The sequence below is a fragment of the Mesitornis unicolor genome, unplaced genomic scaffold (assembly GCF_000695765.1).
Source record: "Mesitornis unicolor isolate BGI_N332 unplaced genomic scaffold, ASM69576v1 scaffold21545, whole genome shotgun sequence".
Lineage (NCBI taxonomy): Eukaryota > Metazoa > Chordata > Aves > Mesitornithiformes > Mesitornithidae > Mesitornis > Mesitornis unicolor.
Genome location: NW_010186470.1, coordinates 2,907 through 30,745, shown reverse-complemented (window position 1 = coordinate 30,745; position 27,839 = coordinate 2,907). Strand labels below are relative to the sequence as shown.

At 45.2% G+C, this 27,839-nt stretch overlaps 2 protein-coding genes across 2 annotated transcripts in view; one reads left to right on the top strand and one right to left on the bottom strand.

Annotated features, from left to right (window-relative positions):
• Positions 1–11,235, top strand: part of HK1 (hexokinase 1) — a 31,621-nt gene extending 20,386 nt beyond the window's left edge. Inside the window, exons 10-17 of the mRNA XM_010185169.1 lie at positions 203–351; positions 455–574; positions 1,853–1,948; positions 2,937–3,036; positions 5,363–5,546; positions 7,647–7,802; positions 8,500–8,733; positions 9,415–11,235. Coding sequence (XP_010183471.1) covers positions 203–351; positions 455–574; positions 1,853–1,948; positions 2,937–3,036; positions 5,363–5,546; positions 7,647–7,802; positions 8,500–8,733; positions 9,415–9,559 — 1,184 coding nt within the window. The 3' untranslated portion in view covers positions 9,560–11,235. The remainder of the gene's footprint in view (positions 1–202; positions 352–454; positions 575–1,852; positions 1,949–2,936; positions 3,037–5,362; positions 5,547–7,646; positions 7,803–8,499; positions 8,734–9,414) is intronic.
• A 3,815-nt stretch (positions 11,236–15,050) lies between these two features.
• TACR2 (tachykinin receptor 2) lies at positions 15,051–25,677 on the bottom strand. Its single transcript, XM_010185170.1, has 5 exons — positions 25,274–25,677; positions 21,550–21,744; positions 17,051–17,207; positions 16,516–16,712; positions 15,051–15,246 (listed from the first exon to the last, which is right to left on the bottom strand). The coding sequence occupies exons 1-5, from the start codon at positions 25,675–25,677 to the stop codon at positions 15,051–15,053; spliced, it is 1,149 nt and encodes a 382-aa protein (XP_010183472.1).
• Between the last annotated feature and the right edge of the window lie 2,162 nt (positions 25,678–27,839).

The window sequence follows — 27,839 nt, the reverse complement described above, 5'->3', positions numbered from 1 at the left end:
TTCCCTTTTTGGTTTAAAACAAAACAAACCAAACCCAAAAAACACAAAAGAGCTGGAATAGTCAGAGCAGCATCTAAAATCTGCCTTGGATGAATATCTTCCCAAAGGAAAGTTTCTAAGAGATTTTATAACAAAGTGCTTTCTGGGGAGAACACTTTTTCTACTTATAGTTCTTTAAATGTACACACACGTCCTTTTACAGAGAATGGAGACTTTCTGGCACTTGACCTTGGAGGGACAAACTTCAGAGTTTTGCTGGTGAAAATCCGCAGTGGTAAAAGGAGAACAGTTGAGATGCACAACAAGATCTATGCCATTCCTATAGAGGTGATGCAGGGAACCGGAGAAGAAGTGAGTATTTATGTTTCTCTTTTGCAGCACTGCTACTTTTTAAATACCTTCTTAAGAAGCTGTAACATGTACAAGTTAAAATATGTGACTTTTCTCTTTAAAGCTGTTTGATCACATCGTTACCTGCATTTCTGACTTCCTGGATTACATGGGGATAAAAGGTGCACGTCTTCCTCTTGGCTTCACGTTTTCCTTCCCTTGCAAGCAGACCAGTCTGGATGCTGTAAGTTCCTTACTATCTAGTGAATCTGCTTTTGTGCTTATGCTAGGCCTGATTTCTCTGCCTTCGTATCATCTACATGACACTTACAGAGAGGATGTACAAGGGGAGGGTTCATGCTCTGACCCTGACTAGTACAGCTGCTCCTATAAATAGTTCCTTTCAAGTTAGTAATGCAAATGCTGCTCAGCCCATGGCTGTGACAGATAAGAGCATTTAAATTCTCCGTGATGGTGATATCCCTTTTTTAAGGTATCATAGTTTTTCCCATTGTATAAACCAGCTGAGCTGTGATAGCTCCTGGATTCTGCGAGCAGTAAGCAAAAATCCATCCCTGCTGCCAGCTCCTGTTCCTCAGCTGATCTGGTCTCTCTGGATGGAGCGGATGGACCAGGGCCTGCTCGGATGGAGTGGATGGACCAAGGCCTGCTCGGCTGTGTCACCCTGTGGGTGACAGTGTAGCCTGCAGTGTGTCCCTGTCAAATGTACCCTTCTTCTCTTTGCTTTCACATTTAACTTCACTGCCACATACTTCCATCAACTCCACCTGTGCAGCTGTTAATAGTTTCCTGTCTAATTAGCACTTTTTTTTGAAGAAAGACATATTTTCTTTCATACTTTTTTTAAATTTAGTTTGTTGCATTGGTCTGGAAATTTGGAGATTGAGCATGATTAGTAGTATTAGATGCAAATTCCACACATATAAAGAGGTGTTCACAGAGACTCTTCTGTATAATCTCACACTAAAGCATTTGAAATGTCAAGTGTACAGAATAACATTTAAGTCTTAGTGAAAATAAGATGAATATTCATATATAAGGAAGGAGGAAATAGGGCAGTGATGTTAGGAACAGCATTCAAATGCCCAGCTCTAAAATGCTGCCATCATGCTGATGATAGAAGGGTTGGTCAAGCCAGGGAGACTTTGGCGTGTGACTAAGAGAGAAGACAGGTTGTTCAGCAAAACGTAGCACCCATGTTGGTGAATACTGGAGAACCTCCTCCTTGAGCTGAGGGCTTTGATGAGTCCATGTACCAACTGCTCATATATATTCATGGACATTTGTGGAACCTTGGGGTTGGAGCTGCAGTGTGTGATAGCCTGTGGTCACAGGTGTGATGTGCTGTGATTTTGTGCTTCTACAGGTTGGGGAGGTGAGCAAATGCAGGTCAGTTATCAGATAGAAATGCTCAGTAATTGTCCCTTAAAGGATTGTGGGATTTTTGGGGCAACCTGTAGTGCACGAGGAAACTTGATCATGTATTTTTCCTTCTTTTTAGGGTATCCTTCTCAATTGGACAAAAGGCTTCAAAGCTACAGACTGTGAGGGAGAAGATGTGGTGTATTTGCTTAGAGAAGGAATTAAAAGACGAGAGGTGATTTTCCCTTTTTGTTTTCTCTTTGTCCTCCTACTTCTCCTTCCCCTCCAAACTTGACAGACTTCATGGGTCAGGCTCACAGGGTTTGTCTGCCTTGAGAAAATGGGCTATGCCTCCTGTCCTGCACAGAAGGTGTTTGCCTTGCAGCAGCTCCAGATACAGCAGCCTTCGACACCGTGTGGCTGTGTTGGCTCTGATGCTGGTGCGTAGCCTGACCACCATGTAGGATGGTCTAGAGTTTGTGCAGTGGAAATGGAAGAGTTCAGCCACCACACTGAAATTGTTGCTCAGAATTAGCCACACTGGGGGTTTTGTTTCATTACTTATTTTTCTCCCCAGATATTTCTAACTTGCTAAATTTGGCAGAACTTTCAAGGCTTCTTTCAAACCCTGTGGCAATTTTCACTGCATCAGAGCTTGGAGAAGACAGGAGTTTTCAATGTAGTGATTGCAGGAATCCACTTCAGTGCACCCTAAATGATAGTTTTCCTCACTCCCAAGCCTTGCTCCTGAAAAGGTCTTAAGCAGCTTAGCTGAATCTTTCTAGGAAGGGAAGAAAAATAGCCTAAGGAGAGCATTAATTTTAGTAACAGAGTTTTAGCAGCAAGTGAAAAGAGGATCTTAGAAACCTTTGCTACTGAATTTGCTACAGCACTGCTGTAACATAGAGTGGTGATAGCCCTCTATCGTGGGCCTGTATACAAGATCTGTATTCAAATATATCTAAGCAAAGAGAACAGCCAGGAGTATACTTTTTTCTGAAGACAGAGTCTATTATAGGCAGAGCATGTGAGGAGCCTTAGCTACCTTCTGGCAGATTAAGTTCCTATTTCTGCATGTGTAAAATCAGGCTGGTACTTTTCAGTTGTTTGTTTCCAGTGTACTTTGACGGAGTTCCTGATGGTGTATTCCTTTTGTGCCCCCTCTGGTGTGAAGGGTTTGCCCAAACACAGAGTTCTCACTGTTTTATTTCTTTCTTCCAAAGGAGTTTGACTTGGATGTGGTGGCCGTGGTGAATGATACAGTGGGCACAATGATGACTTGTGCTTATGAAGACCCAAACTGTGAAATCGGACTCATTGTGGGTGCGTTTTAGAGCTGGTCTTTATTTGGCACTTTATTAAATAGCATGTTGACACATCTGTCTGTATTCTCATGGAGATATTCGTGTGGTTAACTTAAAGTGTAGCTGGGATGACCAGGAGTGACAGATTTTGAGATTAGCAGCTATCCTTTCAGAAGCAAGCTGCATGAAGGAATTAAGAGCAAAATGCAACAGCCAGCTTAGTGCACGGTCAGTTGGAATAAGCACAAGCTGTAATGCTGAACAAATCCTGCCTGTTTTAATTGGAAAGGCACTGTGCTGCTTGGGAAGCAAGCAATTGGGGGCTCCGGTACTCTCACCAGCTCCTGGACTATCAGTTTAGCTCGTTAAAGTTTTCCTGCCAGGGTGTTCAGGTAGCCCACAGCTTCCCTCGATCATGTGGTCTCTCAGAATAAACTTGTAAAGCACAGCCACGATTCCTGAATGGCATGTGATGGAAAGCTCCCATGGACAAAGTGCAGTGACTGACAGCTCCCTTCCCAGCAATGAGACAGCTGAAATAATTCCACAGGCGACTGCTGGTGCCTTTGCAAATGCCACGCTTGGGGGCACAAGGCAGTGTGGATTCCCAAAGGTCTCTGAAGACATTAGTTTTCCATGGGAGAGAAGGGGACGAGGCACCTTCAGGCTTTAAGAATTCTTTCAGTTGCAAGGTGGCTTGTAGGAAAACATCACCAATTTCTCCTCCAGACAGTTGGAAAACGTCCAGGATGAGTCAGCACAGTGCAGTGTGGGTAGGAAGCTGTGATTGCGCAGCTCTGTGGTGTGTTTTCAGGGACAGAGTTCCCTGCAGGAAGGACAGCGTGTCCTTGGGGTGCTGAGAGCATCCTCCAAGGACTGTCTACTGCAGCTCTGCTAGATATGGTCTCCAGCCAGAGCATCTGTGTGCAGAGCAGGGGGTCAGAAGTGGCCTGGGTACATCTGGAATAATGAGAGTGAAAGCCCCAGAGCTCTGACAGCTCCCTCTGCTCTGCCTGAATTGCCTTGGCCAGACTGACAGTGCTTGCTGAGGAGCCTGCAATGAGCCAGCAGTCACCGTGCTCTCCCCAGTGCAGGAAGGTGGGTGACCTTTTCTGCTGCTGCTTGGCAGGGAAAAATATTCTTGCGAGGGTGAGTTCATGTCATGCTGGTGCCCTGTCTCTGCCCAGTGCCACCTCTCCTGCCCAGGAGAGACAATGCTTGAGTCTCTGCTGCTGAATATTTTGGAAACTGCCACTGTGGAGACCCGCCCTCTGCTTTTCACCTGCTGGCAACAGGAGGTCATCTAAAAAGCCTGTCAGTCTAACAGCCTGTGTTTAAGAGGTACTTAGCTTATTCTGGACAATGAGACGTGGTGTTGGGAGGTTGGCCAGTGATGATGGCTCACAGCTGGGTTTGGTCCTGCAAACCTGAGTCTCTGTCTGCAAGCTCAGGCTTTCCCCCTCAAACCCTGCGCTGTGGCTCAGCTCTCCTGCAGCAAGGGAATACTGTGGGAGGATCTCCTTTTGCTCAGACTTTATTGATACAGTACAGCAAAAAAGTCTCAAAGGAAAACAGACTTGCTGATGTAATTGGTGCAGAATCTGTGATGTAGGGTTAAATGAAAGTTCGGTCGACAACTTCAAGAAACCTTTTGCCCTGGGTAACAACAAAAGCTGCCTCTCTTTTCTAATAAAGCTTTGCTTCCTAAGGCCTCTGTGTACATGGAGGGTTTGCAATTGCCATGCTCATTGGGATCCCCTTTAGGCAGAATTGTGTATGGCATCATTTCAACATGGAAGTAACCTTCCTGCCATAGAAAGCAATTTGAAACAGAAGAAAAACCAAGCAAGAACTAAAAAAATACTTTGCAGTTAGCTAGTTAACCCGCTGTTTTTTCTTTGCCTGCTGCCTCAGATCTTACTGAGGTTTTAACTTCAGCAAATTTTCCCCTGAACTTTGTGAGTCTGTGGGCTCTGTGGAAGGTGGTTCCTAACTTCAAAATCTGGCTAGTTGCTTGCTGAGGTTTTGGGTTCAGAAGCACTTGAGGGTTGGTGTGCCAGAAATGCTTCACTGCTGCTTCTCCCTGGAGCATGGGACCCCCTGCCCAGCTGGTCTGGGTGAGCTGCTGCTTCTCTGAGCCCCCCTATTCTCCCTCATTTTAGGATTATTGTAGGGTGGTTTGGTTTGGGTTTGGGTTTTTTGGTGATGTTTCAAATAATTATTGACTTAATAATTCAGAAAAAGCACATTCAAGATCCCCCAGAAGATTTTGTCAGGGCTGTTGTGCTTGTTCTAGTGTTGTTTTGTTCCAAATAAGGATTAATTTCAGTATTTTCTTCTTTCAGGAACTGGCAGCAATGCCTGTTACATGGAAGAGATGAGAAACATAGAGATGGTGGATGGTGAGCAAGGACGGATGTGCGTGAACACAGAGTGGGGAGCGTTCGGGGATAATGGATGCCTGGACGATATCAGGACAGTATATGACAAAGCAGTTGATGACTATTCACTAAATGCTGGAAAGCAAAGGTACTGCCTGATAAATGGTGTGCTAACTATAAGCTATACTGCCATAGATGCTTTTAAGAGAGAATTGGATTTCTCCCAGTCGTGGAACAGAGAGGCTGAGTTGAAAATGACTGCAGCCCTGCTATCCTGTGGGCTCTCCCTCTTCTGTGCTTCTCCTGATCACTGCTTATTTGCAGCTGACTTGCTGCCATGGGACTGCAGCAGAGTTTTTGATGAGAACTTCAAGGGTCTTGAAATTACTAAGAGACCCTTTTTCTCATCTGTGTTGTACTGAGAGGGTTAAGATGGCTTGTCACTCTTTTGTTCTTGGTCTCAGTTTAATCTCTTTTAGCTGAACTGACTTTGTAGAGAGATCTGCCTCTAGAAATCCTCAGCCTAGACTAGCTGGCATGGCTGGAGCTTGGAGCTGTTCACCATAAAGCAATCGGGAGCTTTCTAGCAGTTGCTGCCAGCAGTTATTTCATGCAGTTTTCTGGATGCAATGTGTCATGTTAGAGAACCTGCCTTTCTTGGCCCTTGAGGTTGGTCCCCTTTTGGGAGTCCAGTTGTTTGGGCAAGTGCTTCTGTGTCCCCATCAAGAAAGAGCTGACAAGGAGGTGTACCCAGAACCAATGAATCTGAGTTGAGACTGCTGCCTGGCTAGACTGCAGTTTTTCTTAACTTCTCTGCAGCAATGCTTTGATGCCAGGAGCTTATTAAATAATTTTGTGACTAAAGTATATCTGCCTGAGAACCTGGGGGATGCAGACGAGTTGGCAGGTCCCCTGGGAAGCTCTTTAGAAGTTAGGGCTCAAACAGACCCAGAGAAGCGGATGCTGAGCAAACCTGGTGCAGCGTCAGAGTTGGCATGGAGTAAGCAGCCAAAGGGAGTAGCAGAGACTGCCGGGGGAATAATTTATTCCAGAGAGAGTTAGAGGACTCAGGAGGGAGGACACTTGCTGGGTGCAAGCCTGAGAGAGCTCACAGTATTAAATGGACTGCGTGGCCCGTTTCCAGGATGATGTGCTGGGCTCCACTCGATCCAGGGCAGAAGCCCTGCTTTAGAGCTTCAAGAGGTGAAATAAAGGGTGCATCACTGAATGCACTTTTCAATAAATTAAAAGTGTTCAGTTCTTGTCAGTAAGGGCACAGCTCGGTCATGGACCACAAAATGCTCTGTTCAAACCAGAACAGTGCTTAAGGGAAATTTTTAGAGTGCGAAGCAGACTCCTGCTCTCCTCAGTGCAAGGCTGCCCCGTACCAGTGCTAAGCATCACCCATGGACTGCTCCTTGGTGTGTGCCAGGAGAGGTCTGCAGGAGGAATATATTCCCTCTCTTTATCCTAGGACAGGACTGCAACTGGGAAACTCAGGTCCTGTGTGCAAAGTAGGGGGCAAGAGGGGTTCAAGACAGCTTGGTTCTTCCCTGTGGTTTTTGGACTCCTGGTTCCCTACTGGAAACCAGGTGCTGGAATTAACTGAAAAGCAACCCTGGTCACCCAGCTTGCTAGGTTACGAGTCAGTGATCTTGGAAAGGTCATACCTTTTCACATCTTTTATCTTTCACTGGGTGTTTTGCAACACAGGACTCCATTAAAAACACTGCGCTCACAGTGACTGTACCTTGTGGTTTTCCTGTAATTTTGCTGCATAGAACCACTGAGCTTTTTCTGTTGAAGGCCTCAGCCATGCTTCAAGAGGGCTTCCAGACACTGTGCAGTAGAGATGAGTTTTCCCTGGGGTCCACTCAGGGCTGTTGCTGGCGGATGCACAGCAAGTTTGGCTTTCATCTGGGCACCATTCTGCTCTCTGGTGACAGGTTTTAATCTCTTCCCTCTGGGAGAAACACCAGCTGTCATTAACAACAACCTGGCTGGAGGAATCTAGTTAGTGACAACCAGGCGAAGTGTTTGTAGCTGGGCCCACAAAGCTTCCCACTGCTTTGTGCATTTTTCTTGCTCCATTTTTCTAGTAAATGCCCATTCTCTGTAAATTGGTTTGTGTCTTTCACATCCTCAGTGTGTGTGGGTAGGATACCTGGCTGATAATGCAGCTGTGATGCTGCCCTTTGCAAAGGTGAGCAGTGTCCCTCTGAGCTGCGCCGCTGTCTTTTCATTGCAGGTATGAGAAAATGATCAGTGGGATGTACCTGGGGGAGATTGTCCGCAATATTTTGATCGACTTCACCAAACGCGGGTTCCTGTTCAGAGGCCAGATTTCAGAGACGCTGAAGACCAGACATATCTTTGAAACCAAGTTCCTTTCTCAGATTGAGAGGTAAGAGCTCTGCACAGGAGGCTGTTTAGGGTGAAATAATGTGGTAACGCTCATCCAGTGACACTGCTGGATGGGAGGGACAGCTGAAAGCCTTGCTTAGTTCTCCAGAGGTAATTTTGATTTCAGTAACGGCCTGTACACGTGCAGAAGGACTCTTCACAACATCATCATCTGAATTTCTAGCAATACTCACTTCTAAATCATGGCAAAGACTGTCAAAGATTCCCTTACTGTATCATTTTATTTGCTTGCTTGGAAATCAAGCCATTTTCCTGTGCCTAGCTATAACTGTTGAACTGAATGAACACCAGCTGAATGAGCACTTTTTACTGGATATTTTTGTGTCTTTATTTCTCAGACTCTGTGTTTTAAAGTAATCTCAAAGCCTATTGAGTTTTTATGGGGAAGAGGGGTCACCCAAGTTCGTAATTAAAAATATTTTCCTGAAATGCCCTTTGGTAAGAAAAGAGAAGGGGAGGCAATGCAGAGGTGGCCTTGGAGCCTCCCTTGCTGTCTGTGCCTCTCTCCCACTCTGCAGTGTGGTGCTTGGGTGAATGAATTTGCATTCCCTGAGCTCTCTTGTGCTGGCAGTAAGGGCTGCTGCCTGGTGTGGGTGCGTGGATGTGGTGGGGTTCGTGGCAGTGGCTTGACTGAAGGAAACCTTTAATTTTAATGCCATGCTCTTCTGCTTCTGCAGTGACAGGTTAGCCTTGCTGCAGGTGCGAGCCATCCTCCAGCAGCTGGGGCTCAACAGCACCTGCGATGACAGTATCATTGTCAAGACAGTGTGTGGAGCCGTGTCGAGGCGAGCAGCTCAATTATGCGGCGCTGGAATGGCTGCAGTTGTAGATAAAATTAGGGAGAACAGAGGATTAGAGCACCTGGACATAACGGTTGGTGTGGATGGGACTCTGTACAAACTACATCCGCAGTGAGTATTCACCTTCTCCGCATTTATTTGCCGGCAATCTGTAGCATGTTGCTGTACGTCCTTTCTCTTGGCGCACCAGACTGGTGTCTCTTAGGATAAGAGCTAGGGAAAATAAGTCTTAATTGGAGTGGTCAGGGCTTTCTAAAGGGCAACGAGAGGATCAAGAAGGACTCACAAAGGAGTCTTGGGGCGGTGACAAACTGAAGGGGAAGCAGCTTGCCAAACAAGCTGGAAGCTGTGCAGCAAGGGAAGGATCTCTTGGCTATGCAAAGGCAACGACAGAGCAGTGCTGAAATGCCTGGTGCCTCTTAGGAGGATGTTTCTGTTCAGTGTGCAGAGGAGATAGGCTGCTGCAAAGCAATGGTAGGTGAGGGCAGGAGCCTAAAAGAGCTGGCAGCAGGAGGAGGAGAGGACTAGTGCCCCTCTCTGATGGGCATGGAGAGAGGTAGGTGGGAAGGAGACGACTGTACATGGTCTCTTCTCTCTCCTTTGCTGTGGTACTCACAGTCCGGGTTAACCCCATGCAGACAGAGAGGCAGGGGTGAGAAGCAAGTGCTTTTTTCATTCAACTCCCACAGCTCCCAGTTCTCCAGTCCACCCTAGTTTCCAGCTTGTGGCAGTGCCACGCTCTGCAGATGCTGTGGGCCCTCCCTCACCCACTGCCGTTGTTTGCTTTTGCAGCTTTTCGAGGATCATGCACCAAACAGTCAAAGACCTGGCACCCAACTGCGACGTGACCTTCCTGCTGTCAGAGGACGGCAGTGGGAAAGGGGCAGCGCTCATCACAGCAGTGGGATGCAGGCTTCGCGATGCCGAGCAGAACTGAACTCCACAGTCCCAGCCCCGATTCTGTCTTGTGAGCACTTTCTCATAAAGCAGCGACTGCATAGTCAGAACTGGTAAAAACCCAGAACTCACTGCTTTATCGGGGGGGGGGAAAATACAACTAATGACATAAAAAATAGGATACAAGATAGAATGTGTGCTGTTAATAATATCTCCTGTTTCTGGACCCCGATCTGCATGTTTCTTATTCACCTTGTTGGTACCTTCCCCATCTGTAGGTCATGGAAAAACCAGTCTATAATTTCTGCAGCTGTCAAAAAATCGGTTGTTGTCTGAGACGAAGTTGCCCCCAAGTGATGTGCATTGAGAGCTGCCGTTGCATTGTACCAACTGTGTTCTTTGCAGCATCCCTGTTAAGCACACTGCCAGCACACTGACCACCAGACCTGGGTGTTGATGCTTTTAGCGAAGGGGAAGCAACAGTTCCCTCCTGCATATCTACCTGCTGTTGTTTCGTTTAAAGCGATTGTGAAAACATTATGGTGTGTCAGCACTGTGCACGCACGTAATTCTATAGTGGGACTTGACAATGCGACTTGCTTCCTTGATGCCTGTTTTGTCATGGTAAAAGTAAACGCCCTTGTCCCACAGATCTGGTTCCACTGGTATTTCCCATTGCTTTTGTGAGTAGTGTTGTGTTACTGGGCGAAATCTGTCACGTTTTGGCAAGGAATCCGTAAAGAGTAAAACAAAGTGGTTGGTGATTGCGGTAATCCAAATCTCCAGACCCAGGAAATCAGTAGATTTATGGTCCCTAGGTGGGTTGTGCTGTATTCTTCTGTTTAAGAGTCCTTATTAAAAATATTTTCTATCTCTTGTTAGTCTAGACCAGGGCACTGCAGCAGCCCTTCTACCGACTCTGCAGCTAGACAATGTCACTCAGATGTGTATACTTCCGTCTCTTGCCTTAAATGGGTATTTGCTTCCACACAAAGCTTTAATCTTTAATACTGTTAAGCAGCCACTCAAAACACAAACACTTTGCTGGAGTTAGTGATCAGAAAAGAATGTGAGGGTTTGATTTTGATCTTGCTTTTGAGGACCTGGGTGCATAAACTAAACAAACCACAGAGCCAAAATCAGACCCGGCTTATTCCAAGGACTAAAGCGGCAACAAAGATCATACACACTTGGTGTATCCTGTCCTCTGTCAAGTTGATGCCATTATTATATTTGCATACCAGTTGCGTTACTTAAATTGAGAAGCAGTTAGGAACGCAAATGTTGAAAAACATTTGCAAGTCATGCCACTTTCTGCAAAAAGGGAGACCACACAGTAGTCCTTAATTCCTGTTTTTCTACCAAAAATGAATTTGAGATGTCTGCATGTTTTTCCCTGCTGCCTTTTCCTGCAGAAAGTCGATGGAAATTTGCAGGCTACACCTCTCTGTCCTCGTTCCACTCCCCTAAGATTTGGATTGCCCTACCTATCGATAACATTTCAATACGCATTATGGTGCACTGTGAGTGAATGTTGTAAAGTAACATGTGAGTCACAAACAGTCATTGCAGCTTTAAGTGTGTGTCTACCGGAAAAATTGCATGCCTAACTGGTTTTGCAAAGGTAGAGAGTCTTTTTACTTTGCACACTAGTAGCTCCGATACTAGTGTTACGTGATACTTGTGAAAATATTAAACTTTTTTGATGTGCGTTAACTGGTGTTTAGTGGTTCTTTCTGGAAGAGGTGCTGTTGGCTGGTGGCTTAGTGCTTTGGGAAGAGCTATTGTGTAGGGAGAGCTGCAACCTAATCCCAGTGGTGCCTGTGTTTTGTGTGTGTGTTTTTACTCCCGGGCATTCGGGGTCAGATTCAAACAGGGTGGATTTTACCCAGGCCCCCATGGCTCCTGTTTCCTAACGTAGTTCAGCAGAGGCACAGAGCTAACAACGCCCAAATCTCAGGGTGTATGTAGCTTGTCCGGGTGCAGTCTCACGCCCTGTCTCATGCAGGGGGATCTGCAGTGCAAGAAAACCTCAGCCCACTGTATCAAAGCCAATGTGATTATATTAGGCTTTACCGGATACACAGTTACAGTTGCTGTGTCCCCGCACAAGTTTGATGAACGTCAGAGTCCGCAACCTCCCTGTGTGTTCAGGGTTAACGTTTGCAGAATCGCAGTGTCAGGTGCTCATACACTGCTGGTTTGCACATCCTGTGTTGGAGTTGTATATGAAAGCCCCTTTTGCATACACTGAAGTTGTGCTTCTCCAATAACCCATTTTACGTTACAGCTTGAATAGTCTCTGACACCCCTGATGTGCAGCTATGACCCCAAATAGGAGGCAGAAGAAGGTGAGAAAGTTTTTGGGCCCAGGGGACACATTGCATTTTAATTGCTTGAAGATTTGCAAATGTTATGCCTGCCATCGGCAGTGCTGTAGGGGTGGTGTGAGCCATGCTTTGGGACCTGGATTTGGAGGTCTCCAGCATCTGAGGGCTAGGCCCAGTGCAGGATTGAGGATGAATGAGAAGTGGAAGTTAAACTTGGTCTCAGGGTGACTGTGAATTTTGGAGATGCTGGCATAGGTCGTTTTGTTTATTGGATCCAGCTCATAACAAATAGGGAGTGAGTTTGTGTTTCTAACAGTGCAACTTTTCCTACTGTGGACCATAGGTGATGTGCTCAATAAGACATGACAGTTTTTTTCCAAAGGGAGACCTGGTGGGATTTCCATCTCTAGATTACTTCCTACCCCTAGGAAACTTTTCCAAGTGAATCACAAACTATAACTGTCCGAAGAAATGTCTCCAATGTTATCCAAGCAATGACTGAGTTGTCTTACTTAAAGCTTTTAGGCCTGGTGAATAAAATCATAGTCCTCTTAATTGTTAAGCTGTAATTACTGCAATATGAACACAAAAATCTTATATTTCCTGGGGAAAAGACCATTTGCATACCACTGTTGTAATGTCACCTGCCCCTTACTCCTGGGGGTTCTCTCAGAAGCCTTTTGAATGGATTTTAAAACAAGCAGACTTTGTTTTGTTTTGTTTTCTTAAGAAAATGGCAGAAGGCAAAATAAAGTGTTTCTGAACTTCTGAACCCCGTTCTGTGCTTTTTGTTCATTCCTTTGCCATAAAAAATGAGATTCTTCAAATGCTTTTTCTTTACTGACTGCAGGGACTCTGTTGCTGCTTAGAGCACAAGTAACTGTGCAGAGGAGGGATTTATTCCTGACGTGGAGGTGTTTTACTGCTGCGTGGTATTTAATCATGTTTCTATTTATGAGAAGAATTGCATGTATTTACTATGGAGCATGGTGTTCCTGTTACCTCATATATCACAGGAAATGGTTTAGCCTGCCTTAGCAGGCCTTTTCTTCCAGTATCTAACAAGGGCTCAGAGCATCTCTGCCTTCTTAACTGTTGCTTCTCAGGATCTGCAGTGGGAGTCCTTCAGCGCACAGGGAGTTTTGCTTGAAACCTGAGGAAATTGGCCACTGCTTTCTGCACCCAAACAAGAGAGAGTGATGCCGTGAGCTGTTGGAAAACATCGGTGCCTGTCAGGGGCTGCACATGGGAGACGCTGCCAGCACATGCATGATGCTTGGGCATCTGAAATAGACTCTGGCTGACTGTTAGGGTGTGACGGAGGATGGAGGAGAAGATGGGATGGTCAAGCTAGGCCTGTTTAGTCCAAAAAAGATCTGCATTAGAAAGTTGCAGGATTTAAAAGAGTTTAAAGGCCTTATGATCATGTTGGCTGGGTGTGGGGGAGGTACAGGTTATATATATGAAATAGTGAATTCTGCATGTAGGTGTCCTTCAGTTCCTCAGAGCAAGGGTCTGTGCAACCTCTTGTCTGATCTCAGAGGTGTGTGCCTTGCAGAGTGTTTTGAATCCCTTCAGAAGAAAGTCTTGGTGATGGCTGTCTGTAAATGCCTCTTACTGCTCTCCTTTGCCCTGCATGCACCCCAGTGGCGCAGTCTTGGGAAGGGGAGGCTGGCCAGTTAAGGGGGCTGGACAAATAACATCCAGACTAGAAACCTCCTGCTGGAATGATTTCAAATAGTGAATTTTTTAAGAAGGGCATACAACCCTCTGTTGTCTCATTAGTGAGGCAAGTCTGTTGGGCTTCTGTGTAACGTAATTGTTCTCCACAGCAGCCAGCGAGGTGAAGAGGATTGAGTGAAGAAGGAAGACATATCTGCTGGTTCCTGCATTGAAACAGACTTGGGAAAATCATATCCCTGAGTACTCTTTCAGTTCAAGCCATGAATCTTTTATCTGAATTTACTGCAGAATTTAAGCCTGGCAACACTTTGTAGTTTTGCTTTCACAGAGCAAAGGGGAGTGTTTCAAATAACTCGATCTTGTCGACATTGTCGGAGCTTTTTGTATGCTAAGGTATGACTCTGTGATATTATGTACAAACCTGTCGTGAAAAGTGAAGGTGATCACACCAATATTAAATGCTGTATAATGTTTATATTTCAGTTTCTCCAGTTTTGCATGCCTGCACATAATGCCTCGGGCTTTGAAGATGACATATGTCAGCCTTTATTTTCATATCTGAGACAAGAAGAGCAGAGATGATAAAGATGGGCTAAGTCTGGAAAGGGAAGATGAAGGGACTATCTGGGAAAAGGCAGCGATGGGTCAGACTGTGGTTAGGACTAAGAGGAGGTAAAGGAGGTGGATTCAGATTGGATCCATGAGCCCTGACCAAGCCAGTGAGCATCCCACACCTGGCTACTGACTGCTCAGAGAGCCTCATTCTCCAAATTAGGCACTACAATTAACTATGTGGAGTTGGAGGAATCAGTTGGGCACAGTTTAATAGGAAAATAGCACTGTATTTTGGTACAAGGTTATAGAAATCCATGCAATTATGACATCTGAAGGAACTGTTTCTCAATTTTAACTCATGAGAGATGGCGCTGGTGAAATTGCAGGCATGAAAATCCCAGAATTCAGAAAATTTTCAGGACGTGTCTTTCAGTCTGGATGTGTTATTATTTGCCTTTGTTGTAAACAAGCTTTGCTCCACAGTCTTGTCTGCCTTGGCTTTGCTGAGCCATGGGACTTAGCTGCCCACTCAGCCCCAAGAGTCCATCCAGATTGGGCCAAATGTGCTCCAGCCTTTCTACTCCATCATCTCTTTTCCAGATTTAAGTGTACTGATGGAACAGAGAGCAGGAGATCATCATCTGGAAGAGAGTAATTGATATTCTACTGATTGGCACTGCCTCAGGTCAAGTTTCACTGCTTTTTTTGACCTCGTGGCAAAATCTCTGTGGTCTGTATGCCAGTTGTTGGTGTAAGGGAGGGCTGAACTTACAGCCATAGCTAGGTAATATTTGGACCTACATGGATAGAAGTATTATCAGCAGACTGCTTTCAATGCTGATGGCATCTGAAAAAGTCCCTTAGGAAACAGTTGCTCCAGAAAAAGAGACCTGCCTCAGGCTTCCGCAAATCTGCTGCCTTGGAATGGTGTATTAGGATAGAGCCAGAACCGTGAGGAGAAAATCAAAGCGTTAGCTGGGTGAGGGTAAACGATGTCTTCTCTTTCTCATTCAATTGAGTTTCTGTGTTGAAACTTCTTGTTCTGGACTTCCTGTGGGTTGTCTGGTAAATAGATGGGGACGTAAGTTTAAGTTTGTCTTTCTCAGTTGCTTTTATGCATGGACACCACCGGAAGGCTAATTTGAAGCCAGAACGAAACCTGTAAATGTGAGAGAAGAAATTAAATGGTGAACTGATCTTTTTTAATTGCACAAAGAACAAACGCATGACTTGGTTCTACCTCTAAATGACCATAGAAGTAAAAGATTTCTGTTGAAATTTAAGAAGCTACTTGCAGAGCTAAATGTATAAATCCATGGAGGGAAGAGCAATAAGAGTTTATGATCAGATTTCCTTATATTTTAAGTGAATGAATAAGATCAGTGAAATGTCAGGATGTTTGATGTGCTCAGTATGTGCTGATAACAGCATCTGAGGAAAATACATGTGTTTACCTATTGGAGACATTTTAAAAACCATGAATAATTAAATGGGAAGCTGTCTGCTTTCTGAGAGAGGAGGAGAAGTATGGATGTTTTACATTGCAGCACATTGAACTAATCTGCATTTAAAACTGCCTTCTTTTGCAAGCTTACCAGCAGGATACTGTTTGAAACGCTCTGAAGGAGTGAGCCTCCTAGCATCCTTCTGGAGTTAGGCATTTTAGCGGTGGAGTCCCAGTGAAACTGCTCTAGACGTGTGCCAATAACTATTTCATGTCCTTAAAGCTCATTGTGCGTGCAGCTGGGGTGAAGAGAGATGTGAGCTGAAGAGAGGTCTAGCAGTGAGATGTGCAGGCAGGAATTGGCATGGAGACCTGCAGGGCAGCCAGAGCAGCTCCCCAAGCCCAGCGTCTGCCGCACCAGCGTCCCGAGAGCAGCCCGTTCTCAGCGCAGAGCAAGAGAGACATCTCTTGGCACAACAAGGTTGTGCTCTCCCAGCTGCTCGCTGGTGGCAGTGTGCCCAGATGGGAGTCTCGGCAGGTCACCTGTGGGCTGCTCCTACTCCCCAAGACGACGAGCCAAGTGCCTGCGTGGGGGGCTCAGGGCTGTGCTGGGGGGTGGGGGCACAGGAGGAGTGAGTGGTTAAGTCAGCCTGGCATTAGGTCAGCAGATGCATTGCAGGGATTAGAGTCTTCTCTCCTTCCTTGGAAATAAGGTAACCTGCGTATGGAAACTGGTGCAGATGTGGCTGTGCTGATCATATGCCTGCTGCCTGTGCTTTACTGGGAGGCAGAAAATCTTAAAGCTTGAGTTAAAATCTCAGTTGCATGGTGTGGCTAATCTCACATTATTAGCAGAGTATAAATTAACTTGTCTACCTGGCCTATGGAGTGCGGTTGAAAAGCAGTTTTCTCACCTCCAGAGATTTTATGCTATTTCAGATTGAGATTTTAATTTCTCTGCGCACACAGGTGCACACGACTCACCTTTGGTTAAGACAGCAGTATATGATGGGGTTGTACATCGTCGAACTCATGGCAAGCAGAAAGATTGCGAGATAAACCTGCTGAATGTACTTCTGCTGATAGATGTCTTCCTTGAAGCTCCCCAGGATGAAGTATATGTGATAGGGCAGCCAGCAGACAGCAAAAATGATCACGACTACCACCATGGTCTTCACAAACTAGAAGAACAAAACCAGTGTCTTATTCCTGGGCCTGGTTTATCCTGTGATGTGCAGATTCACTGGACACCAGGTTTTACTCTCTAAGGACTGATGGGAACTGGCCCACTGCCTACCGGTGTGAGCCTTTCTTCTTTGCAGAAGGCCGGCTGCTGCATGTAGATCACCATTTTTTAAAATACTTGCTGGGTGATGCCCTTTATCCTGGCCCAAAATATTTTATCAACCTTTCATGCCCAGTCCCACAAGATTTTGTATCAAATGCAAGCTCCATTTTGGAATTGGAGCTGGCAGAGCTGGTGCGCTGAGGGTAAGTATTTTTAAGTTTCACTTCTGACCTTTTTTTTGGCGTTAACTTGGTGTTCGTAGCGGACTCTGTTAAGGTGGTTGCCTGGAACCGCACTGCTCCACAGAGTAATTCCTATAATGCTATATGCAACAAACATCACCATTAGAGGCAGTAAATAAATCAACACGATCACGGCAATGTGATACCTGAAAGAGAAGAATAAGCACATTTTCACATTCAGTATGTCTCTTGAGGAGCTCTTTCAGAAATTGCCTTTTAGGCATGTATGTCTGGCTTCAATTAACTTCAACCCCAAAGCATCAAGAAGGAGAAATTTTGCCTACAAACATCATTACAGGAACTTCTGTAAACAGCAAAAGCTCATCTCTCTTGTGATGATTAGTCTTTGGACTGGATTGACTGCTCTTTCAAGATGGAGTAACATCATTTATCTTTTATCAGAGGGTTACAGTCCATGGCCACCTGCCCTGAACTTTGCTGTCCCACTGCAGTCAGGAAAGAGAGATAGATAAGACTTGTGGTTGTAAAAATATGAACCTTTATATCACAGATACGGAAAAGGAATATTTCAAAAACTGCAGAGTAATTTGATGAATGCAATAGTGTCAAAAGCTTAATTCATCAACAGTGGAAAAAAACCCTGTATCAGGGACTTCAAAATGTAGCTGGCTACTAACAGCATGCACAAACTTGGCAGAGAAGACTGCAAATAGCAAGGAAAGGATCTTGCCTGCTTACAACATGCAGAAAGTGTCAGTCATTGCTGTATTTGTGTTGCTGGCTGTTTTTACTTGTGACTGCATGCATCATATCATATCATATCATATCACCAACAGGCTACTTGGTTACTGCTCTAGCTGAAAGCGCTGGCATTTCCTTCAGCTGTATTTTAGCTCGGCCCTTCCTAGCTTTCCATTTACCCCACAAGCTTCTGCTTCTGCTGGTTCCCTTATTGCTGGAGTTTGATTATTTTAAGCAACCACCATTTATGGGGAGGGAACAACCTGCTCACTTGGTTAGAGCCGTTGTCAAATTAACATAAACACTGTAAAACCTAGGCTTAGGCAGGAGGGCTCTGGCACACGCTGCTGGCGATGACCGCAAAAGGCTGGGTGTGTGTGGCCCTTCTCAGCGTGACAACATTCTGGAGTTACTCAGTGCTTTAGGGAGTGGGGTCAACTGCTTTGCAGAGCACTGTTGAAATGGGTCTTGGGGCGCTCGGTGATGTTTGCTCTTTAGGGTGGTTGCATCCTCCTGTACTCGGCACTGGTGAGGCCGCACCTCGAGTACTGTGTTCAGTTCTGGGCCCCTCACTATAAGAAGGATGTTGAGATTCTGGAGCGTGTTCAGAGAAGAGCCACAAGGATGGGGAGGGCTCTGGAGAACAAGCCTGATGAGGAGCGGCTGAGGGAACTGGGCTTGTTTAGCCTGGAGAAGAGAAGGCTGAGGGGAGACCTCATCACCACCTACAACTACCTCAAGGGAGGTTGTGGAGAGGTGGGTGCTGGTCTCTTCTCCCAGGTGATGGGGATAGAACAAGGGGAAACGGCACCAAGCTGTGCCAAGGGAGGTTCAGGTTAGAGATAAGGAGGAAGTTCTGTACTGAGAGGGTCGTCAGAAGCTGGAACAGGCTGCCCAGGGAGGTGGTGGAGTCACCATCCCTGGATGTGTTTAAAGAGCGGGTAGATGAGGTACTTAAGGATATGGTTTAGGGGGTAGACAGGAACGGTTGGACGTGATGATCTCAGAGGTCTTTTCCAACCGAGCAATTCTGTGATTCTGTGATATGTCAGAGCAGTGGCTTCATATAGAAAAATACAGTATTTGTGAAATGTGGCAAGTTAACACTGCCAGCTTTCCACCCTTCCCAAGTCTCCTCGGAGTGGTCCTTTCGAAGGCCTAATACCATGTATGGAGCACAGCGGAAATGCTTTTAGAGTTCCCATCCTGGGAGGAGGAGGAAAGGGTGGGAGCCTAAGCTTGTGCACGTGCCCTTGAGCCAAGAAGGCCAATGGCCTCCTGGGGTGTATCAGAAGGGGTGGTGAGTAGGTCAGAGAGGTTCTCCTTCCCATCTACTCTGCGCTGGTGAGACGACATCTGGAATATTGTGTTCAGTTCTGGGCCCCTCAGTTCAAGAAGGACAGGAATTTCTTGAAAGAGTCCAGTGCAGAGCCACAAAGATGATGGAGGGAGTGGAGCATCTCCCTTATGAGGAGCGGCTGAGGGAGCTGGGTCTCTTTAGTTTGCAGAAGAGGAGACTGAGGGGTGACCTCATTCATGTTTATAAATTTGTAAAGGGTGAGTGTCAGGAGGAAGGAGCCAGGCTCTTCTCAGTGACAGCCAATGACAGGACAAGGGGCAATGGGTGCAAGCTGGAGCATAGGAGGTTCAATCTGAATATGAGGAAAAACTTATTTACTGTGAGGGTAACAGAGCATGGCCCAGGCTGCCCAGAGAGGTTGTGGAGTCTCCTTCTCTGCAGACATTCAAAACCCGTCTGGCCGTGTTCCTGTGTGACCTGGTCTGGGTGATCCTGCTCTGGCAGGGGTTGGACTGGATGAGCTTTCAAGGTCCCTTCCAACTCCTAAGATTCTGTGATTCTGTGTGACATGGCAAGATAAAACTTTTAGTCTTGTAGTTTTGCTAATTTGCTGCAAAGTTAACCTGTCACCAGAAAAAAATCCTCTGTAGTTAAGTTTCTTTATTTTGGTTAAACTTCTACAAATTTAGTCCATTTTTATCCAATATTTCTCAGACACTGGTAGTCACAGTACTGCATTGTTTGGGGTTTTTTTGACTTGTTTCTATCATAATTATCAACATTTTTCCTGCAAAAAAGGCTTTTTCTTTGTTCTGAAATCAAGAAATCTTGAAAGCTGGTTTTAATCAACTAAGAAGAGTTTGGACGACCTACAGTCAACAGAGGAACCAGGTTCTCCATTTCTTTGTGGGTTTTCTTTTTTCCTTTGGGTTTCTTAGTATTGATTTTCCTTGGTATTTGGACCAGCACATGAACGACTGCACATGGCCTTTTCTCCCTGGTCTGTATTGCAGGCATTTGCCCTGACAGATCCATCACTCAAAATTATTTCTGGGGAGCGCTGCTTCCAACTTCCGTTCTATCAGAGCTACTGAAACCTGCAAATCTGAGGCTGCTCAGGGAGAGCGAGCTGGTGAATGAAGTGATATTCCGTGTTCAGGAGCTGCTGCTTTTCAGCAGGGGATCCCAGGGAGACCCTGCCCTGTTATTTGCTGTGTTCAGGATCAGCCTTTCCAGCCCACAGAGATTTTGTTGGCATGTTGGGAAACTCTTCTATCAGTCCTTCCCAAACTGTAGATGCGGGAGAAATAAACCCCATGCTTTTCATCTGAACGAAACAGTAATCAGTTACTTTTATACAAGTGATTATCTACCATCCTCCTCCTCAGTCGACAGGAGGTTGGCACACTGTGTTCCCCAGCCATGTTCCTGTGCCACGGGGTACCAGACAAGGTGCCCTAGGAGGAAAGTCACCCAACGTGTTGAGAGCCTAATCTTACTCTTCTGTGACTCTGTAGACTGGTGACAACTGATCGCCAGTGGCTGAACGTGCTGCAGCTCAGCCAAACTTTTCACGAAGCTCCTGGAACTTGGCATATGTTAGTGTGAAAAACCAGTTTGGTAATAACTAATCGTAGGAGGCATCCAGCTGTCTGCCAGAGATGAAGACCAAGAAGGGAAAAATGGAGCCGGACAAAAGCATTCATAGTGAAAAATGGATGTGGAGAGTTTAGCACTTGGTTTTGGTTTGAAAAATTGTTTCCATTTTGTTAATCGATTTGTTCCTTTTCCGCAGTTCTTCCATTACTACTTTGTATAAATATGTTTTGCTTGATAAATTTCTTGAACTGCTCTCTGTACCATGTGTTTTGAATAATGATTAATCACAACAGATTCCCTAAATGCAGGGTATGGCTTGTTTCATCTGTCTGAACAACGTTGCTTTAAAGCAGGAGGAAGTTGCTGTGAGCGTTAGGAGCTTTTAGGAGCACAGATGTGTGCCCAGATAAGTCAGTCTATAAAACTGACTTCTTCTTCTTTTTTTTTTCCCTTCCCCCACAAAAAGCAGCATAATTTTTAGCTAATTATATGCCCTCTCAGTATTAAATGTACAGTTTCTTCCTGCCTAAAGATAAAGAAAATCTAAAATCTTTGGAACAAGGATTTATTGCTTGTTTAGAGACTTTTTGCACTGGTTTCTCTTAAATCCACTGAGCACTGTATCTAAGGTTTCTAGATCTTATAACCAATTTTTGAAGCAGGGAACGATGGTGAATCACCCTTCTTTACCCTGAGCATGATCACCTGGCAGCTTTTTCCACAGCTGGCTTAAACTGGGCTTTGATGGGCTGCCCCAGACCAATATTCCCCTGCTGCATGGTTCCCCCTGCCCTTTCTCCCAGTACTGCCTGTAGCCAATGGTTTGGAGATTAAATTAATTTCATAGTTAACTTTTGCATGAATGAGGAGTTTTTTGTTTCTCTTACGTGAGCTGGTGCTTGGATCCGACATCATCGGGCCAGACGACGATGCATTTTGTGGTTCCATTGTCCAACGTGATCTCGGCGTAAAAGCACTGGGGGAAGGCAAGCCCAAAAGCCACCAGCCAGATTATCCCTATGATGACTCTGGTGCTTCCAGCAGACAGCCTGGGCTTGAAGGGATGAATTATTGCCATGTACCTGCCAGAAAAACAGGTAATGCTTTTATAGTTGCGTTGGTAAACTATACAACAGACATAGCAAGTGTAAAGGCTCACCAGACAGTGTGGTGAGCTTTATTTATAGAGACATTTTGACAGGTTCCAAGCTATAAATAATTGGATGGAGCTAAATCCTTTCTAAAGAGAATGATTGCAAGACTTAAGGCAGAATATATTAAACCTATGTGGATGGATGCTTCTGATGTGAGGAGGAAGCAGTCATCTGTGCCTTCTGCATATGATCTTTCTGTTCCCCTTATTTTGAATTTTTCTTTTTTTCTTTTTTTAATTATTTTTTAATGTGCTTTATGTGTTTGGTCTGAAATTTTGTGCTGAACTGTTTGTGCTAGTTTGGAGTTATGCACTATTTAATACCATGACTTCTCTCTTTCCTCTACCAAAAAAAAGCTTAAACACCCTGTTCCCCCCTAATTATGTCCATCTCCTCTGATGCCCTGTATTACCACAACAGCAGACTGGAGTCTTGAGTATCCTTTACTCTGAATTTTTCCCCACTAATTTTTAGCTGTGGAAAACTCTTGTGCCATCTACCTCTGCCTGTAAATGCTGCAGCACTTGTGCTTGCGTTGGAAGGGAAAAGCTGACCCTTTTGTCCCACACCTGCTCAGAGCCCTCATGGCACATCTGACTATTAGATTACTCTCAAGCCCGAGGCGCTCTCTGGTTTTAAGTTCCCCGTGTAGAAATACGTGGTATCGTAATGAGTACATAATCAATTATGCATTTCTTGTCATGCTTTCAGTACGCTTCGTCACGGTTGTTACAAAAGCAAACTAGAGTGGAAAATGCCAATTGCCTCCTGGTTTTTGTAGAGAAAAGCTGACAAACTCTGTGCTGTCTCTTGGCCAGGCTGTTGGGAGGGAGCTTTGCCCAGCTGCTGCTGCAGGACAGAGGGCAGCTGCATGGACAGACAGCACAGCAAGGAAGCCAGAGCTGCACGGCAGCGGAGCCTTATTTAGCTATAAAATTTTCATGTCACCTTGCTTTTCTTTAGCTCGTTGTAAGCAGTATTGTACAGTGCTTAAATCTGGTCAGGGAGGAATAAATTGGCAAATATTATCCAGAATATTTGCTCACAGAAGTGCCCAAATCCATACTCTTTGTCTGTTGGTGAATGACAAGTCCTGGGTATAACTGGTGCCATCCACTGTGCTGCTGGCACAGCCTGACGCCGCAGCCTGTGTTGCAGGTACCGAAGGTCTTACAGGGCTGCTGGGTGGAGGCTTTCCTACTCAGCCAGAGGTGTACTCCTGAGGCAAGACACACTTTTGGGCAAGCTCCTGCAAGTTGGGAGATTTACCAGATCTGCTGAGATCTCCTGGCCACTCTTGCTCCATGGCAGGGCTGCCTTTTCCCCCCTGCTCGTGTTCCCTGTGCCCTCTCTCCGTGCTCTGTGACATCCCGGGATGCTGGGACTATGCTTCCAGCACCCTTCCTGTGGTCCTTATCCCATGCAGACAAAACAAGCTGAATTTCTGATGCTTTGTATGCTTTCTTAAGAAGGCCTAGGGAACTTTGCTAACTGCAGCGTGAAATGTGAGCTGATATTCTACATTTCTGCCTGGAGCGCTGTGGAAAACATGCAGTGGAAATAGTTGCTCCAGTACACACTGCAGCCCAAAATAGGGAAACAGAGTGGTCCTAAACCCAGCAGTGAGCAATATTGCCAGGGTCTTTTCCATGGCAAAGATGACTTATAGAGCTGTCACTTTGTAGCCTTCTTCTTTACAACAAACTACTTCAAAAGACGTTGTTTTATCGAAGTTAAACAACGGTGCCCAAGTGAACTCAAGTCCTCATAACAATAAATGGAAGCCATGGGTTTCCAGGAGACAGTGTCAGAATCTATTTTAAGGCTAAGCAAAGAATAGCTAAATATGGTTTGCGAAAAGATGCCAAGTTTTCTTTCTGATCTGTGCCGTATGACTAAAGAGATTTTGGCTGTACAGGTACTTTCACTAAAAGTCACCAAGGAACAAGAGTAGGGAGGCATGAGGACAGGCTGAAATGGATTTATTAAAAAAAAATAATAAATTATTTGGCAGACCACACGTATAAAACAGCAGTTACCGACAACCCCTGATTTACAGCTAGGAACAGCAAAGGAGTATTCAAGTCTAAAATCAAGCTGTCGTTGCTTCTAAATAGGGATTTGCTTTCGTCTGGACAACTGCAGGCTGATAAACACATCGCTCACCCCTGTGCTTGTTAGTGATCCTTCCAATGACCACAAGGGCCACTGCCCTGCGCTGTGCCCCATGCCCAGCTCCAGTGCAGGTTTCAGCGGGTGTTACATGCACATGGGGCAAAGCCTTCTTTCTCCTGCTAGTTTTAAAATCTGGTTTGATTTGCCTATCGCTTGCTTCCCTGGGTGTGCTGGGGTGAACTGAGCTGCAAGCACGGGCAGGAGTTACAAATGTGACCCCAATGACTCACAGAGCAATGTTTTTCAGATGGCTCCAGGGGAATGCTGGCCCCACTCCTGAGGGAGCTGGAAGGGCCCTTCATGGATACGAGAGATCGATAAGGAGCAGAGGAAACATGAAGGAAATGGCAAAGTTAGTTGGAGGGCTTTATAAATGACTGCCAGGTATTTCTGGATGCTGGGTCCAACTACCCAGGGGAAGACCTTTGCTGTGGGGTTGCAGTAGGGACATAGGATGGAAAAGATCCCAGAAGTTCCCAGCACCAGGCAGAGAGTGGAAGTTACAGAGGGAAGACAGGAAGGAAAGAGGGCAGAGAGCCTAGAAGGGAACTTAACCTCCTCTACTTCTTTTACATGTCATTGCCTTTAAGTGAGGAAATTCCCATGAACTTTTGGCTGCTTTCTAGTAAAAAGACAAACAGTGTTACGCTACTTAACAATGAACTGGAAACACATTCAGACTCCACAAATTTAAGCTCAAGTAAAAGCAACTTGGCAGATGTAAGATAATACTGTGAAAATAACAGATTACCTCAGAAGTCAAACAAAATCACTGTAACTACTTTCCTCCCTCTTGGAATAAGTCATTCTTGTGAACTATTGGAGCAGACTGCCATTTCTGATCCATTCCCCACTATTTCTGGTGGTTTGCTGGACTGTCAAGCAGGGTTGTGGATGCTGATACTTTCGCCATACCACAGCACGCTCACATTGCTCCAGCTCTCTCCAAATGTTGGGTCTTTCTTTTGGTTTAAAAACACACAAAAAAAGAATTTGCTGGATGACCAGGAAACAATTTATCATCAGTAACATGGGAATAATAAAATACCAGCCACTTCCACTCGGTACAGATTTGGATGTGATTTAAACCAGAGTAAGACAGAGGAGCCTTTCTTTCATGCTATAACTAGCATCTAACCCCATAGGCTACTTGCCTGGCACTCCTTTCGGTTTGCTGATAAGGCACCTGACATGGTAGGTGGGGGACAACTGTACAGAGTATTGCAATAGTTTTTTTTATCACAACAGACTTTTTCAGACCTTATCTCCATTCGCCTCTTACCTCTCTGCAGCCACGGCTGTCATGGAGTAAATGCTGACAAACATTGCGGTGATGGGGAACCAGTTCTGAAACCTGCAGAATTCCTCGCCAAAATACCAGACATTGTGACTGGCATAAATAAAATTGAAGATGGTATTGAAAGCAGACATCAGCAAATCTGAAAGAGCCAAATTAACGATAAAGTAATTGGTGGCAGTCCTCATTCTCCTGTGCGCAAGGATAATCCAGATGACGGTGATGTTGCCGATGATGGATGTGATAACGATGAAGGAATAGGAGATAGCCCACAAAGCAATTTGCCATCCCGGTTGGGTAAACTGGGTTACTGATGTCCAATTGCTGCTGTCCTCGAGGGTGTCGCCCTTCAAAGTGTTGCTAGCATTTAAAATGGAAAATTTGCTCATGTTTTTTTTTTCTTTGGCTAAGCATAAAATAAAATCTTCTGGCATCTGCTCATTTTCTTACAGTAGATGCTGGTTTTGTAAATCCCCATGCATACGACTAAGTGTCGTTAAAAAGAGATGTCTCATGTCCTCTCATCCTGTTTTTCAAGTGTTGCAACGCAGTTCTAGGAGGAGATGAGCGATAGCGAGGGCCTTCTCCTTGCTTGGCATTTTAACCTATGCTTGAATAGCAAAAAAATAAAGAGAAACTCTCCCCAACTTGAGTTTTGTTTTCCTCTAAAAAAAGAAAGAAAAAAAAGAGCGGGTGAGGAAGGTGTTTTCCCAGTCAGCGTCAGGCGATGTTTTCCTTTCTTTAGGGCCAAAAAAATATAAATGGAAGTATCAAGCCAGAAAACACTTCAATCCAAATGGGAATACTTCTTTTTCAGGGCATCAGTTTTCCAAGTCTGCAGCAGGACTGAAGGTATTTGGTTTTCTTTGCCTGTATAAGTGTTAAGTGTGAGGCAGGAGCTGTACTGGGATAAATTCTCTACAGGGTGTAAGGGAACTTTTAGAGGAGGTGGAGTCTCTTGCAGGCAAAAACTAAACAACCAATGTGACATCAAATGAAACATGGCAAAACGGTACTTGAAACATTTTTCCCCCCCTCTCCGTTTGTTATGAAGTAAACTCTGAAATGGATATGCTGCTATATCAGGATTTTACAGGCTTAAATGCAAGGGTAGCTGCTTTGTCAGGTTTACCAGTCCTGCGATCCATGCACTTCCAGGACCCTCCCTGGCTTCCTGCGAGCCTTCATAGCAAGAAATAAAATATATTCAATGCAATTCCAGCAAGGTGCAACTCTTTGGAGGTTTATCCACATTTTTAGTACATTTTACTTAATGGTGACTGCCCTATATAATACAACTCTACCAGCCACATTTAGCAGATTTGGTATGATTTAATTTAGTTAAATTACAGCAACATGTCCTGTTGGTGCTTGAAGGGTCGTCGGCAAATAATGCCAGGAGAGAGGCATTTGTCCCTGAACTGGGACTTCTAATAAGGCTTCAGTGGGAAATTGGTACCCAGGATCTCATCCAGAGCTCTAGAAATCCTTCTCCAGCTGCTCTCTAGCGTAGAAACATCCAGAGGAGCCTCAGCTCCCAGCATCCACACTCTGTGATGCTGAGGGGCTGAATAGGGGGCATTCCCCCTTTGAACCGCTGCAACCCCTTTCCCAGCGTGTGTTGTAGAAGCTTGCTGACTTCATGCCTGCAAGAAGGACTATCTGGTCCTCATAGGAAAGGGGAGCCCCTGACTCCCATCTCTGCTCAGAGCACAGCTCTTGCTCTCAGGTTTACAGTGAGTGTCATAAACATAAGCAACACGTTGAGGCTGAGATTTCCAAGACCACTTGGCGCTGACTCATGCCCGCTCTTCTGGAAGCTAAAAGTGTTTCAGGTATTAAAACCTGTTTTCAGTATTCAGAAAGCTCCTGACAAGTAACATAAAGGAAAAACTTCTGTGGTCTGTGGAGCGCTGAGATGGCAGTGGTTTTCCAGCTCCCTGAGTCGTCGGAGCTCCAGCTGTGCCCTGTAACAGGGCAGTATTTATTGGTTCAGGATCCTTTCCACCACCTCAGCCTGGACTCTTTCCTTCCTTCATTAATTTCTGGAGACAGCTTTCAGTTAGCCCATCATCTAACCACCACAACTCTTTAAAGCAAATCTTCTTTGATATGGTATTACCCAGGTGGTGTTTTTAGAAATTAATACCCGTAGTACTACACATAGTATCTCCTCCTCACGATGGACTTTTCTGCAGGTAATCCCACTCACTTCCCTACCCAGAAACTGCAAAAATACACTTGTATGTATCTTCTTTTGTGCATTGCAAAGCTGTTCCAGGCTGATCTTGAAAGTCTTACAATGACATCTCGTTAAACACCTTCCGAACCTTACACTTTCTGCCTGCTATATTTGCAATATGAATTCAACAGCTAATAGTGTTCTTCAGATTATTTTCCTTCAGCTTGCTCAAATCTCTTCAAATTCCAAGGGGAATATGAGCAAAAACCTCCATATGTTTAGCTGAGAGTGCAGCTAGAGTGCTTTATCAGTCTTGGTTGTAGAAAGCAGAACACAAGCAAAAAAAAGCACTTTTTGATGTTTTAATGG

Bases quoted from the DNA above. Each gene is read 5' to 3' on its own strand.
- TACR2 (XM_010185170.1), bottom strand. From the start codon at position 25,677: ATGAGCAAATTTTCCATTTTAAATGCTAGCAACACTTTGAAGGGCGAC. The intron at 21,745-25,273 runs GTAAGAGGCGAA...TTTTTCTGGCAG, and splicing joins ACAGCCGTGGCTGCAGAGAG to GTACATGGCAATAATTCATC. The intron at 17,208-21,549 runs GTAAGAGAAACA...CTTCTCTTTCAG, and splicing joins GGATCCAAGCACCAGCTCAC to GTATCACATTGCCGTGATCG.